The 17,032-nt window shown below is 40.0% G+C and overlaps 1 protein-coding gene across 1 annotated transcript; it reads left to right on the top strand.

Annotated features, from left to right (window-relative positions):
• The first annotated feature begins 1,661 nt into the window (after positions 1-1,661).
• LOC131231054 (uncharacterized) lies at positions 1,662-8,446 on the top strand. The gene is made up of 3 exons (XM_058227139.1): positions 1,662-2,675; positions 6,322-6,345; positions 7,885-8,446. The coding sequence occupies exons 1-3, from the start codon at positions 2,477-2,479 to the stop codon at positions 8,199-8,201; spliced, it is 540 nt and encodes a 179-aa protein (XP_058083122.1). The 5' UTR covers positions 1,662-2,476; the 3' UTR covers positions 8,202-8,446.
• Positions 8,447-17,032: the final 8,586 nt, after the last annotated feature.

Here is a 17,032-nt window from a genome sequence, read left to right on the forward strand (position 1 = left end):
GGTAACTTAAGTTTGTATTCCGTCATAAAAACCGCTGGGTAAAAGGTTTTGTCTACAGTGGTCATTTTCTCATAATATTATAGGGAGTACGCATCTCGGTCGCTTTTTGGTGGTGTGCGGATCACCATGTTATTTGTCCGCAATCTCGGACGCGGTTTGGCCAGTGACCCCAACACCAGCAAGCCAGCTGGTTTCAAAGATATGTGGGCCCACCATGATGTATGTGTTTCATCCACGCCGTTCATACATATTTTCCACTCATTTTAAGGCATAAACCCAAAAAGGAGTCGGATCCAAATCTTACTTAAACCACACCACAGAAAATAGTGAAGATTGAACCCTTACCATTGAAAACTTTTTAAGGGCCACGGAAGTTTGGTATCAAATTGATATTTGTGTCTTCCTGCATCCAGGGGCGGATTGCGTCCTACCCCCGGCCGTCCTCCAGCAGGGAAGGGGAAGGAGCTTTGAGCGGCCATTGTGATGTATGGGTCTTATCCACACCGTCCATCGAATATTGCCTATCATTTTAGAAATAAGCCTAAAAATAAGGAATATCCAGGGCGGGCTCAAGGGAACCACACCACGGGAAGCAGCGGTGATAATGATTCTCACCATTGAAACTTTTACAGGGCCCACGGTAATGTTTATTTACCATCTAACCTATTTATAAAATTACATTGATATGGATGAAGAGAAAACAAAAATATCAGCTCCATGGAAAACTTCCGTGGCCTCGAAAAGTTTTCAATGGTAAGAATTTAATCTCCATTGTATAGTAGATTTGAACCTTGGATCTGTCTAGCTTTTGGGCTTATAGCTTAAAATGAAACGAAAAAAATGGATGGACAGTGTGGATAAGACTCATACATCACGGTGGCCACCCAAAGCTCCCCGCCCGTTCCCAGCTGGAGAGGGCGGGGATAGGACGCAATCTGCATCCAGGTGTGTGGGACCTTATCAACGGGTTGCATGGAAAATAAACATTACACTGGGTTCAATGAAGTTTTTAATGGTGGACGTTCAATCAACACTGTTTTCATGTGGTGTGGTCCACCTGAGATTTGGATTTTCCTCATTATTTTGGTTCATGCCCAAAAATAATCTGTAAAAATGAATGGACGGCGTCAATAAGACATACATTATGTTGGGCACACATAGCTTTGACATCAACTAGCTTGCTGATGTTGGGTCACCAGCGAAATTGGTAAACGTAAGTGCGAGCCAAGTGATTCCACGGGTTCTCAATTCTGATAAATGGGACACATGGCCATGGTTTGACAATCTAAACCATCGATATGTCGTGTCCCACTGTGGATTAATAATAACTAAAAAATATCCTTGATAGGACGATTATAACCTTTCAATTTTGGCCGAAAATATAAACGGCTAGGAAGAGAAATACAGCGACAATCCGCATTGATATTTCGAGCCATTCTCTGTCTACGGCTGGATGCACCAGATCAATGGTTTTTATTATCTAACTATGGACCCCACGTGTTAGCAAACCGCAGGACAGTCTGTTTTACTTTGAAATGATGGGAACCACTCAACTGGACCGATCGCGAAGTACCATGCAATCATACAGTCCGCGGACTGCCAAACTAAACTCCTTTCCTGTTCCCATCAGGACTCTTAATAGGCTTTAAAAGATCGCTGTAAGCTGACATGAATGGCTTTTTCTGCAGATCTGACGATCTATCCTCTGATTTTTCGCCTTTTAAATCTTTCACTTTCATTTGATAGTGGGATCTGGGTATTCTTTAATTCCTTGGGAAGCCCAAGAAAATGCGATTTCTTCCTTGGATGTTGAACCCAAACTGCTTCAAATGATTGATTTCCAGCGCTTCTTTTTTCAATACAAATAGACATAAATGAATAAATAAAATCTGATTTCAAAGGAGAATCTGGTGTTATTTTTGAATTAATGAATTGGGTTTTTGTTAGGTGGCGCAGATTTTCATCTGGGTTTGTTTTATTTGATTTTCCATAGAAAAATGTTCATTTTTTATGATTTTTCGTGCAGAATCCCCTGTTTTCATTGATGATTTGATTGAATTGAAGTTGGTTTTCTTTGGAAATTGGTTTGTGATCTGTTTGAGAGTATTTCGATTCCTGATAGGAGGGAGGTTTTGCGTTGGGTTGATCTTTTATATTGGCTGTTTTCTGTGTAATCATCTGTTTTTTTTTTTTTTCCTTGATTTTCCATAAGAGGGGAGCTAGATTTTTCTTTTTAAAAACAAAGTACCTGAGATCTGTTGAGATTTGTTGATAAAAGGAAGAGTTTTGCATTAACCCGATCAAAATATTGGTTGCTTTCTGTTTAAAATCCTCCATTTTTCTTGTTTTTTCCAGGAAAAAAATAGGAAAGTTGGCTTTGCTGTAATTTTTCTCAATCGAACAAACCTTCTTTTTTTTTTTTTCTCTCTGTTGGAAGGAAATTGAGAGATTTATTGTGATTGAATCATCCGGCTAGATGGCTCATCGATCGCATTACGTGTCTTGTAGTCCTGGTTGTATTAGATTGATTCTGGTTTTGGTGGGAATCTGTTTGGTTGGTTACATTGCGACACCACCATTGTATTGGCACATGAACGAGATAATAGCTGGTCAAGATTCATGTCCTCCTTGCATTTGTGACTGCTCAGCAGAGTCCATCCTCTCCATGCCACTGGGTACGTCTCAACATCCAAAGTTCCCTCATTTTCTTGGAATTGATGCAAATGAAGATTACGATATGTTGGTATTTTGCAATTTTTATGGAAAGGATGCTACCTTGTGTTTTTCGTAAACTCTTTAATTCCATCTCTCTTTCAGACTTACTTAAGGGTGTGCAAAAGTGCAATTGAAGTGGCTGGAACTGTTTATGATCTGAATTTACTGATTGAATTTTCTGCTTCTTTGTTTTGTCTCATCTTATTTACTATGAGATTTTAACTGAAGTATATGTTATGTTGGTTCTGAAATTTTTGGTACATCATCCTTTTATTTTCTGATCTAATTGGAACAGAGTAAATGAAACCGCCCAAAATATTAATGTTTGGTTTTGGGAGTATGAAAGTTTAGCTCCTTCTCAGATTATTGTTAGGGGTTTTTTGGATGCCTGTATATGGTTTAAATTGTAAATGATTTACAGCTCGTCTGGTTGGCTTTAAGCGATAAATGATTTACAGGTAAATCACTTATAGTGTCTGGATAGCTGTAAATCACCACAAATTCAAAGGATTAGGTGAGCCACTCCATTGGGGGAGGGAGGGAGAGATAAAGAGAGAGGGAGAGAGATTGTGAGATTGAGAGAGAGAGCCATTAGAGTACTCAGAGACAAAGGAGAGAGGCAGGTCCATCTCTCCTTTATAGCAATGCATTCAAAAAAAGAGTCGTTGGAGTCTGACAGGCTGTAAATGATTTACCTGTAAATGAAATCCTGAGTTTTTGCCTGTAAATGAGAAGGGGCAAAAAAGCTGTAAATCATTTAAAGCATGTAAATGATTTACAGGCAAAAAGGGCCATCCAAACGCATAAATCATTTACAACTTGCTTCATTTACGGGCGCACCATGGATTTGGGGGGATTTGAGGGGATTTCAAATCCCCTGGTTGTTTGGCGCCATAAAGTAACTGGGGGTTTCAAATGGGGGTTTGAAATCCCCTCAAAGACGACGTTTGTAATCCTCAGTGAGAGCTTGGATTACATCTAAAATGCTTCCAAGAGTTGCATGTGTAATATGCGTGTCACTAGACTATTAAACTATTGGGCACATGGCGCACTAATAATATCCCAAAACAACTAGATTATCACTTGCATCACTATAATTACTTTAAAATGATGATCAGCGCCGTCCAAACATTGTCCATGTAAATCAATGGTTAAAAGTCGTTTGTTAGTCACTCGGACAGCATCTTGTGCTTGTGGCCCATCCGATACTTGGAATTTCATCATTTTCGAGCAACCATTGTGTCAAACATTACATATGTTCACTAATTAGAGATATTAAAGTTGATTTAGTAATTAAATTCCAATCCCTGTAAATATACCATGTATACTTTTGGATTAAAGTTTATTCCCAATCCACGGTGCCAAACACAATAGGAGGATTTCAAATCCCCAGGGGTTTTCGAATCCGGGGGGTTTCGAATCCAGGGGATTCCAAATCCATGCTCCCAAACCCTTAGTGTCATACACATACAAGTACGAACTTTTTATTAACACAGGTATGCAGATTAAAAGGATGCAGCATAGACAGACAACAGCTCCATTGGAGATTTGTCTCAGCCATTTGCTTGTTTCTTTAAAAACTAACTTTCCAAGGAGATGTCTTCAGGTGACACATATCATGTTTTAATGAGATATTGGCAGAATGAAGAAATATAATATTGCTTGTCTGATGCCTCTACCATTTTTCAGCAGCTTTCTCTTTTTGTGGCTAGTAACTAGAATACATTTTAAGCATCAGAGGTGGTTAATCATGGGGAATGTATGATTTTCCAATTACTGCATCTCATTTGTGGTGAGTGAGACCCTTCTCTTAGAGAATCTTTTCTCATTTTTTGTAGTGAGTTCAACGGTGTAATTATAGTGGAAGCGGATTCATCCAATGTCAAAGCAAGTCAGAGCTGTAGGAATTGTGTTTTGTTTTTGGTGAAATTAGATCTCTTGCCTCTTGTTTAAACATTTTCTTTATTCACGTTGGCAGATAGGCTAATTCCATAACTGATGAGTGGGCCAAGATAGTTGTGTGCCGCTACAATCTTTGTATTGGGAATTCATCATCATCATCTAAGCATTATCCCAAATAATTAGGGTTGGCTACATCTTCAAATTGGGAATTCTATTCCCATTAATATGTGGAGTTCAAAAAAAATTCAGTTATCTTCTCAAAAGGAAAATAAGGCTGTAATGTATGATTGAAGGTTTTGCCTGATTGTCTTATACAACCTTTCAGTTCAACAATAAAAGAATGTTGTAATTATTGAAACATTCCTGGAGAAGAATGGTTTTAAATTGGTAAATCTTTTTAGGGACATTGTTGGAGGAGATTCTTACTCAGGCATGATTGGTTGTTTTTAAAATCACTCTGAAATAAAGCGATTCTATTAAAAGTAGATGATTTGATATGCACCTGTGTATTGCTTGGTCCAGGAAAAAAAAATGATCCCTGAAGAAGTCACTTGAATATTAAATGATACCTTTGTTGGAAATGTTCTTCTCATAAATATTTTGCAATCAAATATGAGTTTTTAAGGATTAATTGTGTGTACATCTATGTAAAGTCATTTCTTTCTATTGGATGGTTCTGAAAGAGAAATTTTGAATTTTAATCAACGTATGATCCCAAAGTTATTACTGAAAAAGATAAATACCTTGCATGTGGGTATTGGTGTATTATCGGGAAAGTCTTCTAGATTTGTGGGAAATGTTCTTCTCATTAATTTATGCTATAAATATGAGATTTTTAAATGATTGATTATATGTTAACCCATATAAAGGCATTTATACTGGATAGTTCCCAAAGAGGAAATTTGTGGGTGATGACATATACAAGGAGAAAAGTGTATTGGTGGTATCTGAAAATGAGAATTACTAATTTAGTGATTCTTTTAGTGAACTAGAATTCCAATCACAAAACTATTCTATGAAATAATCCTGTCCTTTTTAAAAAAAATAAATTGGAAGAGAGGTGGTAGCATACCACCTTCATTTGATTAATCGAAGAGGTTGTTTACATCTTATATGGGAGGGGATGTTTACATCTTATAGAGGAGGGGACGCTTACATCTTATAGGGGAGGGGAGGACGAATCACCAAGCCCCTCGAGGCTCTATTCTAATCCTTTCTCATTGGTTTTTGGTAGCACCGGAAGAAATGGATCATCCATGGTTGGGGCTGGATGTGAATGAAAATTTATAGATCCAGCTGTTAGGTTCCCTTACAGGCTAATTTTTGGACGCAGTGCCAAATATTAATGTAATCCACAAAGCATGTTAAGAAACAAAGTTACTTCTATTTTGTACTTAAATTTCATTTTGCAGTTACAGACCTTTGTGGGTTGGAAGTGTTGTACATGTAGTTTTTGCTCATATGCATGCCATTGTCATCTTTATAGAACTTTATGAATACTGTCATCTTTATAGAACTTTATGAATACCTTCCCATCTTCTTTGCATGTTACAAAATCTAGGATCAATGTGGATACAAAACTAATGTCTTTATGCTGATCAGCTTTTTATCTTTTATGGTTTTTGTGATTCCCATATTTCAAATATTCTCTCTTTCTTGTTTGGTCACATTCTAATGTTGGGTTGTGATCTATTCTTCTTGCAGGATTGGCCAATAGTTCATTTGAAGGTTAGTTCAACTGTTCTATCATGCACATGCATGCATACATGTCTATGAATGTTCACCAACAACCCATTTCACAATAAACTCACCATTGTTACCAGCCCTGGATTGTCGAATTTCATAGTTTCATTCCATCCAAAATCTCTCTCTTTCAATGGCTGCCATGCGTGGTGAGTAACTGTCCAGTGGTTGTAAGAGAACATTCCTCACCACTGGGTGAGATGCCTTCTTTACCTTTTCATGTTCTAGATAGAATTATTGCTCATTAATTTCATAGTTGGGACATTATTGGATTTAAACAGGTGTCGAAGGATAATCTCTATTATTATCATTGTTATGATTGTATATATATAATCATATGCACATTAGCATTGGCTGCTAAGTGCGTGCAGACTGTCAGCTAAAATATACTGAAAAACATGACTTACCCTAGTTTGAATTTGTCACATGAGCATAGGCTGCATGCCAAAGTTTTTAACAGCACTGCTTAGTGTATTGGAGCTAGTATCTTTCCAATTTGTTTCAGAAGTTGTTGAATCATTTCCCTTTTTTAAGTCCACCCTGCCAACCGCCGGAGATTCTTCTCACAAACCATGGGCTCCACCTGTACAAGCTGAAAACAGAGTACATTCTGCACATCCTTTGGTCCTCCTACCTCTTGTCATAAGCCAGATACATAACGCATTGTAAGCGTTGATTGAACAAATGTGCTTGAAATAATATATTGTCATTTCATGCCATGATTTCTTATGAAACAGATTGCAGGCATGTACACATGCACATGCATGTATTCACAAACAAACTAAAGGGTGACTTCAACACACATTCACGGACAAAACTAAATGGTGGCTTTCACAAAAGCACATGCACATTCATGAACTAAAGGGCGACTTTAGATTGTGAGCATGCTATTGAAACCGAATCCAATTATAAAAAGACAAACCCCTGCCACATTCTCTTTAAGCTGTCCAAAATCAAATAAAAGGCATGGTGCCATCTGATTGCATTTTCTCTGATGCACTTACAAAATCAAGGTGTGTTGTTAGGTCAAGGGAATATGGCAGTTCGTGATTGACATGAATAACGCAGGACTTCTGCTGATTTCAGTTGTCCTCAGGATATATTACATGACTGTTTTTTAGCTTTAATAAGCACACTCGTACCTCTTTGTACGCACAATGGAAATCCGAGCTGTCATGTGGGGTCCGCCAGCTGGATAACCTGGCCTAAAATTGAAAATTCATGCTGGTCTAACCCATTAGGTGTACCACGCAGGCATGAAAACAATAGACGCGTTAAAAGGAATTGCCAACAGTACACATTTGATGTGCATGTGTGGTCCACATGATGAGTGTACCAGTCTGATTTTGTCCATTTCATACGCTGGGACCCATCTGATGTGCAGCTCAGACATCTCCTGTGTGGTTGGTATGTACGGCTGCATGTGGGCTCAGTAAAGCTCACCACTTTCAGCCCCTTCATCGATCAGTTCAGTAATTCATATTCACTCATTAGATCTGCTTCTCCTCTTTCCCACCCAAGCAGACTGTGGTCGACACGATCCTGACACAAATGAGGAAATGGAGAAAACCATTACAGACCTACTAGCAGAGGAGCTAAGATTGCGTGCTGAAGTCACCAAGGATCACATGCAGCACGCTGAGGCATCAATACTAGAAGCAAAGAAGACATCTTCTCAATACCAAAAAGAAGCTGAGAAGTGCAATTCTGGGATGGAAACATGCGAAGAGGCGAGAGAGAAGGCTGAAGCGGCGCTGAGAGCTGAGCTTAAGCTGTCAGCATTATGGGAGAAACGGGCTCGCCACCTTGGATGGACGGATAGAAAAACAGCAAGCTCATAAGCAAGGATTTTTCTTACTTTCCTTTTTTTTTTTCTTTTTTCTTTCCGAAATTCTTTTACTTTATGTTTCTGTTAGGTTGGTGGGCCTCTATATTCATGGCCTTTGGATCTAATCTTGTCCATATGTAGCTTAGTTTTGCTTTCTACTTCAAAAGCATTCTCATGTTTTCTGTCTTTTCAATCCAATTTGAGATGCCAAGTATCAGATGAAGTTTCCTTTCACAAATGAAATACATTTTACTGAAATATATGTTTATATCGTAACAAACAGCCAGTGGTTTTCTAAGCCCACACACCAACTCATACATGCATCTGCACATAGACACTTGCATGTTTGTGGGAGATCTAGGCCATGCATCAGGTGGGCCTCACTGTAGCTGTGTGACCCAAATTCCTGATTTTGGATATGCATGTACAAAAACTATGGACAGTAAAAAATTGCTAATGTTACATATTCAATGTACACGTGATCCACATGGGTCAAATCTTCGTAAATTTCATCACAAATATAAATGCGAAATACTCGTAAAAATGTGGGAGAGATCAAGGATATACACCGTCTTTCATCTGCTTGTCTAGTCAAGCATGAGATAGTTCCTAGATCCTTGGGGTTCAATTACCAAGGAATAGAGACTTTACAAATAAATCCCTAGGATTGGTACTCCATTGCTGTTCCATATCTTCCTACTTAGAATTGTCTACTTTCCCATTGTGCTTATGAGGTAGTGCCGGGCGGATTGTTAGCTAGTGTGTTATGATCTTACGAAAAGAGAGTATAGCATGGCTCAACCCGAAGAGGTATGCATTCAAGTTACAAGCATGAGTTCAATGCACCTTGGGGGAGAGAGAGAGATTGGGGGGCGAAGTGCTTGGGAAAGGAGAGGGAGAGCCAGGACTTACACTGCAAGACAGCCCAGTGAGAAGAGGGCTCTGGGAACTTGACAATGATGGAGATGGTGATCGAGATGAGAAGAGGCGGTGGGTGCAGGATACAGGAGTGATCAGGTTAGGATTGCTGATAGTGTAGTAGATCTAAAGGGAGAAGGAAGGATGGCTTTTGCAGAGGACGAGTGCGATCCAAATGGAGGTAGGCTAGGGGGTTGTACCATAGTCGGTAGAAGGTGAAGAGCTGACCCAATCAGGAAAGATGGTTGAGCAGAAGGCTCCTTGTCGGAACTACCAATGTTGTTTGTTGAAACTTTCTCAATGACAGGTTCAAGGTGCAGTTCTCAAAGGTCTTCAAGGAGCTAAGGATTATGAAGGAGATGATGATTCCACAGGTGAGGACCTGGAAGCGGCGAGCATTGTTGTGAAACTTTAAATGGCAAAAGCGTCAATAATCAAAAGGATCTCTGTTCGTAGAACCTGGCACAGCCCTAAGGTGGTGAGCATTGCATTTTGAAGAAAGGAGGCATCAAGTGTGGAGGGAGGAGTGAAGTTAACAATGGAAGGGTGAGTGATCCATAGCTCAAGTGGTAGACTGAGTGAAAGATACCTCGTTTCAACACCGAGGTCTCGGTATCGGTTCCCTAGTGGGGGTGGTGGCTAACAGTGAAGTGTGAACTGACAGTGGGTGTACTAACAAGCTAACCAAAAAAACAAAAAAAAAAACAATGGAAGGGGCTCGGAAGGTCGACAAAAATCTCAAGAGTAGGGCTTTTGGTGATGGCGGTCAAGAAACTATAGGGAGTGGAGGAAGGTGCATTGATACCAAATATGGGAGGAGTTTCCGACATCAAAGGATAGATGGGTTTGAAAAGAGCTATTGCGGAAGGAGTTGGAGGTGAGGGCTCAGCTGGGGTGGTGAAGCACATTTGGAAGGCTCTCCAATGGAGCTTGGTGGTGTCGCTAAGGGCAGGATACTTGGTTGTTAATTTAGGAGTGTGGCTCTCTTCTTGCTACGGTTTAGAGGTGGAAGACAAGATCCTTAGACCTCTAAGTTCGAGCGAAGTCTGGATTTCTTAGAAGCCATCTAAAATCCTAGACAAGATTTTGCTCACCGTGCTTTTTGTTCAAGGATGGTCCAATGGCCTCGATCTGAAAGTGATCGGATTGGTCATTTTATAGCTTGGAGGAGGTTTGGGTCCAATTATGGGAGCTTCTGCTTGAGTTATGATTCACGAAAGTCTTTATGGTGATAGGATCATGCTTTGGGGAGGTGATTGTTGTTGATCCGGTGATGGAGGCATGGATGTTGTTGAGTGCAACTTGGATCTAAGCTAGGAAGAAAAAAATCAGTGAGTTCCTAGATGTGAGAGCTTCTGTGAAGGTGGTGAGAGAAGTCGTTGTGGATAAGTACATGCTAGAGCTGTGGTGATGAGGTAGAAGCAGCTCCTGGTAACAGGAGAGCCATGGAGAACACTGATGCAATGATGGTGTACACGTCCCCTACTCTACCAAACAATCGAATGTGGGAGCTTCCACATGGTCGTGTGCTATTGGAGGGCGGTGTAGCTCCTCGGGAGATGACACATGCCCTTACTAGTGTACAGGGTGGTGAGAGGATGGAGGAGGTCATCTCATGCAGGTTGCTTGATGGGACCTTGGATGGCCAAGCCGAGGTGAGATTGCTAGGTGACTTTGAGGGCTGTAGGATCAGTGTGAAGGTCACATGGTGAGGACGTGTGGGGTATTGGTATGGCAGAGAGGTCAGGTTTAGGCGGCAGGAGCGGCTTGGTTTGGACATCACATGGGGTATTAGGGGGTATGTGTGGTGGCTCAAAGGAAAACGACGGTAACAGGTGTGGGGTCGAGTCAGCAAGATGACAAGGTGATTCTAGTTGTGCCAAACCCATGCCCAAGTCATCAATCTGTTAGAGAACTTAGTTCGTGCGGCTTCTTTCGTATGTGTGGGCTCTCAAGACTCTCTACCATGCTAAATCTCACTTAAACGTGTGAGGCCTCTTTTAACTAGGATCATTCAACTCCCCAATGGGTGGAAGCGACATGATCTATGGTGGTTTCAGAGAAGTGTCAAACCCCTCCATCCCTCCTTCCTTTCCCATTCTAACGTTTGATTCTTCCTCAACTTACTTGGTCGATGGGGGTGGCTCGTGCAATTGCCACTAGTGGAGTTTGATTCATGCCCTGTTGATGATCTACTCAAAAGTTGACCAAGTAATGAAGAGTTAGTAGAGCAGGTTATGCTTATTGTGCTCTAAGAAGACAAGCTTCCAAAGGGCTCAAGCTACAAAGATGCAGGGTGAGGGAAGGTCGGTTAGGGCTTCTCTGGTGAAGGCATTAAATATTTCACTGCTGCAAAGATCGAGAGGCATCGGAGAGGAGGTCGATCTTTGGATGGCCTCTCCGATGTTCGAGAAGGATATGCTTTCTAAATTGTTGGTGGTCATATCTCCAAGGCCAGGTGTATGAGATGGATCGAGGAAGCAATAGGTCAAGTTGGTAGGATGATAGGGGTCTCGTTCATAAATTGTGAAGAGGACTTCATCGCCCTGTTTCAATTTGTGGAGGAAAGAGGCATCTAGAAAGCTTGGTCTGGCAATAAGGGGAAGGTCCAAAGTCTCCTAGATGGAGGAGAGAATTAGAAAGCCTCAAATCCTCAGTCAATTATGGCAGTGAATCTATTTTAGAGGTATGAAGAAGGGTAAAGGGGTCCAAATTTTCCATCAAATCAATTAAGGCTCTCAGTTGGAATGTAAGGGGATTGAGAAATCGAGAGTAGAGGCTTCAAATAAAGGATGTGTGCTTTCGATATAAAGCTCAAATTCTTGCGCCGTAGGAAACAAAGTTTCAGTCTGTAGATGAGAAGTTGGTCAATTGCATATAGGGAACTAAGGAGAAGGATTGAGTGAATCTCATCTTCTAAGGTAGGAAGAAGTGTGCAAACCGATCTATGAAAGCGGTAGGTATTAGAAATTTTGACTGGATAACACTCACCTTGTTGAGAAAATGGTTGTGGAGTTTGAGGGTGGAAGAAGAGAGACTTTGGAGGTTGGTGATTGCTAGCAAATACAGCCTCTGGGAAGAAGGCTGGTGGGTGAAGGACACATCTTTATACAAGGTTTCTTGGCAGCCGAAGGTGATTTGTAGAGGGGCAAATAAGTTTTAAGGAGGGGTTTGATTCTCTTGTGATAATGGGGCAGCGAATTTGGTTCTAGAAAGACTTGTGGATTGGTGAGAGAGTTCTCTAGGAGTTCCCGAGGTTAGCTAGTCTTGCTTTGGACCAGAATGTTCCCATAGCTCGGTATTTCTCAATTATCGGCAATTTAGTAGTTTGGTCCCCTCATTATAGGAGGAATTTGACAGACTTAGAAGCTAAGGAATTCATTCAGCTCTTGGCAAGGCTTCATCGTGTCAAACCATCTTTGGGTAAAAGGGACTTGATAGTGTGGACAATGGTCAAATTGGTTAATTCTCATTCCAAACTTTCTATAAGATGATGACCGATGAAACCATGGATGTGACGTGTGGCCATACTTCACAAGTTTGGTCTTTCGGGGCTCCTTCTAAAGTGGTAATTTTCACTTAGTGGGAAGGAATATAGTGCTCACCGTAGATAACCTATAAAAAGGATTGATGGTGATTACCAATTGCTACATCATGTGTACGAAAGATGCGAAGTCGGTGAACCACTTGCTCATCCATTGTGCATTCGCTCGGAATGCGTGCAAGAGATTCCTTGTTTTCTTCAATATTCCTTGGGTGATGTTAGGGTCCATTGAGGGTCTCTTCCTTGAGTGGCGTGGAGGGGAATGGGGCATAGATAGGGTGGTATGGAGGTTAGTCTTATTAGCGGTAATCTGAGCTATGTAGTGGGAAAAGAAACAATTGGTGTTTTCGAAATGAAAGTGGGTCAATTACCGATGTCTTTAAAAGGGTGAAGCTTGGTGTTTTAGATTGGGCAAATTGTTTTAAAGGTTTGAACCATCGTGAGTGACATGAGTGGTTGGCTATGGTTTTATGTTTTCACCTTGTTGGCGCCTTCTATAAACAAAATTTTGCATTACCTTTTTTTTTTTTTAACACATACTTGTTAACCTATGGGAGACATATTGCCGTCAAATCTCTATCTATATGGAGGCTAAGTTTACATCTGAGTTTTTAATTGTTGTATCTCATACTATAAATTACGTTAATATTGGGAAAGTTTATTGGTTAATGTTAATAAGTTTCATTGCCACAATGACATTAACATTGTATTAGTTGATTGAGTTGTGATTAATCTAAGAGGTGGTTTGGATACACTAATATAGTTTAAAAACTTGAAAATTCATTTAGGCTTGAGGTTATGTAGAGTTTGAGTAACTTGAGCAAGCGTCTTTTATTTGTTTATTTATTTTTGAGTTCGAGCTTTCCTTTCCAGTAACATTTAACATTTAAATATAATAATATTTAAATATTGTAGAGTCTTGGTGTATCGTGTTGAGTTGGATAAAATTTTCTTCTGAGTTTTAGCGGATGAATCATGAAAAGTGAAAAGAAAGCCTTTAAGGAATCACGTTTCAGTGATGGGATTATGATTCCAACAAACCTAGATTTTGTGTTAGAATCAAGAAGGGAAAAGAATCAATGGTTGAAATATGTTAAAAATTCAAGATAAATAACCACCATCACCACCACCATGGAAATGAGTAAAGGCTTGACAGGAAGAGCGAGTACAACTTTTTTTTTCCTCGAGAAACATTTTATGGTTGTTTTGGAGGAAAGCATTCCCATCAAAGAAATCATTTCCCGCCAATGCCGTGTACCCTAACACAAAACAAGCACACTAACGGAATTCCTTGAGTAGCCGTGGAGCCAAGCAACCCACAAACACAATAATTAGATGTTGAAAGCCTCTTTTACTGTCATCTTCATCTTTGTCCAACCTGGAAAAATGCATTCCATCATCGCAATAAATTTCCGAATGTTCATAAGTTCAAATGTTCAAGCCCTGAAAACTACTATTGCGAAGGCAGAGAAGACAGTTTGGATTCTATTCCACCCATGAATAATATGATGATTGATGGGAGATAACGTGCACACTAAGGGCCCGTTTGGATACCCCCAAATAAGTTACTTTTCTACTAATAGCAGGAGGCAAATGACTTATTTCAAATAAGTTTGGTTTATGATTAGTTATAAGTAATTTTTTTTAATTTAAAAGTACTTAATCACTTCAGTTAATTTTTTTTTAGATTTTCTACTTTTCATAAGTTGCTGAAGAGAGGCATAAGGTGAGACGAAAGAGAGGAGAAGCCTATGAGTATATTGTTTACCAAACATACTTATCTTCTTAATAAGTAGAAATTAAGATAAGCTACTTGTGGCATAAGTAACTTATGTATTTTTATTTTTATTTTTTTCGATCCAAGCACTCATTGTACCTTTTGAATGCATGATCAATATTTATGAGGGAGTGACGATGGTGAACGTTCTACACCAATTTTTGGTGCACAAATCTCCAACCATCTAATGATGTTTGTTGGTCCCCGGTGTATTTGAAGGGAAACTTCAGTCATTGTGGTTATCCACCTATTATTCATCTAATTACACTTATATCTAAAGAGTTTTGCAACATTTTCTTTTATATACTTGGTGAACTACTTGAGATAGATGACAAAAATGTCTTTCTTGACAAGACGGTGTGTTGATTGTTCTGCTTAACAAAATGAAATTATGTACCACACTTGTCTTACTAGGGTGTAGAACACGAAAGCTTTCTAGGGTTCACACGTCGTATATGTGAAAGCTGCTCCCTCCATCGGGGGATATCCTTTATGTTCACCTTTCAGAGCAAAATAGTCAAATACAAAGCTAAGATGGATGAAAACTATAAGAAAATTGTGGCTAAAACATCTAAGCTAATATAGATTGTGGCCCACCTGAGTTTGGAATCAGATTTATTTTTGTATGTTCCCTTCGTCTTGGCGAGTCACTTGTGATGGATGGGTTTGTTGAAATATACACCATGTGACCACACATACATCCCCATTGTTCCCTGTGGTATGGTCCACCTGAGTCTTGGATCTAACTATTTTTGGTCTAAGGCATCACCCTACGAAGTGGATTTTACACATACTACATGGAGTGCCCTTAGGAGCCTAAGTCATTTAGGAGGCGAGACCAACTTATGAATGAAATTGGGGTGTTTCCTCCGCAGGAATAGGAAATAGAGTGCTCTCCGACTAAATCTTGTACAATACATTTGATACGCATGGGATGCAACACCCAAGCCTTTGGGCCTACCATATTGTACATGCCACATCCACACCGTCCATCAGGTGAGACTTTATATATAATCCATCGATTAAAAAAAAGAATAAGAAAGTAATCAGCTTGATCAACAACTCAAGTGCGCCACACCACAGGGAACAGTAGGGATGTCTCCACCATATGTGGGTGTATGGTGCCTGCCATGGTCATGTTCCATCCCACTTGTTCATCAGGCCTGCCTCATCAAGATGAATGCACACTACGAAAATCAGCACTCAAATGGGTCAAACAGTGTGAATTTAAGAGATTTTCTAGTTGTGGTTTTATAATGTTCTTATGTGTTGAACATGGGTGTAAGTGTATAAGTTTGTCAATTACAAATGTTAGGTTCAGATGAGCCCCATGAAGAAAGAAGATTTGACAATTTGAAAGAACCAAAGTGCAAAGAAATGTAAGATAGGTGTGTCGTAGTGCTAACCCTCAAAAACTCAAAAGGCCTCAAAACCCTATACGAAAACCGTAGGAGTCTTATCTCCCAAAGACTAAGGAATGAATGAATGAAAGAATTGTATTTCAGGCATGTTCGATCATACCAAACCTACATTCAGTGCCACCGAACTAAGCTTCTATGAGACAACAAGCAAAGTGAGAAATTCGGTTGCAACTGAATTCCAAATTCGATCCCACCAAGTGCACCTTCGATGCCACTGAAGGCAACACTCAGTGCCACAAACAGATAGCAAGCAAACTGCCAAATTCGGGTACAACCAAATGCCAAATTCGATACCATTGAAGGCACCTTTGGTCCAACCGAAGCGTCACTCAGTGCCGCCGAACTTCGCGAAACATGACAAAGTGAAAACACCTAAAATCGGCTACAACCGAACTCTGATTCAGTCTGACCATAAGGCACCTTCCGTGCGATCAAAGGTGTCAAAAACTGTCCAGCGACCAGAGTTGATTTTCATACCAAATTCGATGCTAGTGAAGAATAATTTTGTCCCACCGACAACTAGCCTTTTTTTTTTTTACTGTTTTTCACACGTTGCAATCATTTTATAAATTCGATTCTTGGGTTTCAAAACAAGGAGGTTTGAAATAGAAAGAGGCTTGTGAGTATATGATTCATTAGCTAAAAACCATCTTCCCAAGGTATTTCCCTCATGGATTTCATCATTCAATCCTTGTGATAAAGTACATTTATTGAGCATTCAAAGCTTAGATTAAAATATGAACTCCGGTATTCATTAATGCCCCAACACTCATCTTTAATAGCAAATCTTTTGCGTTAAAGGGCATTGAAAGCAAGTCCTTAGGAATCCTAACCCTATCCTTACAGATCCATCATCTTAGTTAGGATTCACCTATCTGTACCTCGTCACTTGTAAAGGCACATCCATCTCAAGGTTGTAGTTCAAGGGAGCTGAAGAAGATGCTTTCGTGATTGAGGAAGATCTTCAATAAGGCACTTCAATGGGACTCATCTACTTTAGGTAAGAAAGTTATTTGTGAGTCCATTTTGTCTGGAAACCGATTCTTGTGTAGGATTGGATTTCAGAGTTTGACCAACCAAACTCGCCAAGTCCTTGTGTAGGCCTCCAACGGGAGCAAACATTTTGTCGTCCTTGTGTAGGGCGTCTTGATTGAATTTAAGATCCAAACTCTCTAAGATCTTGT

Source organism: Magnolia sinica, chromosome 17, assembly GCF_029962835.1.
Source record: "Magnolia sinica isolate HGM2019 chromosome 17, MsV1, whole genome shotgun sequence".
NCBI classification, from domain to species: Eukaryota; Viridiplantae; Streptophyta; class Magnoliopsida; order Magnoliales; family Magnoliaceae; genus Magnolia; species Magnolia sinica.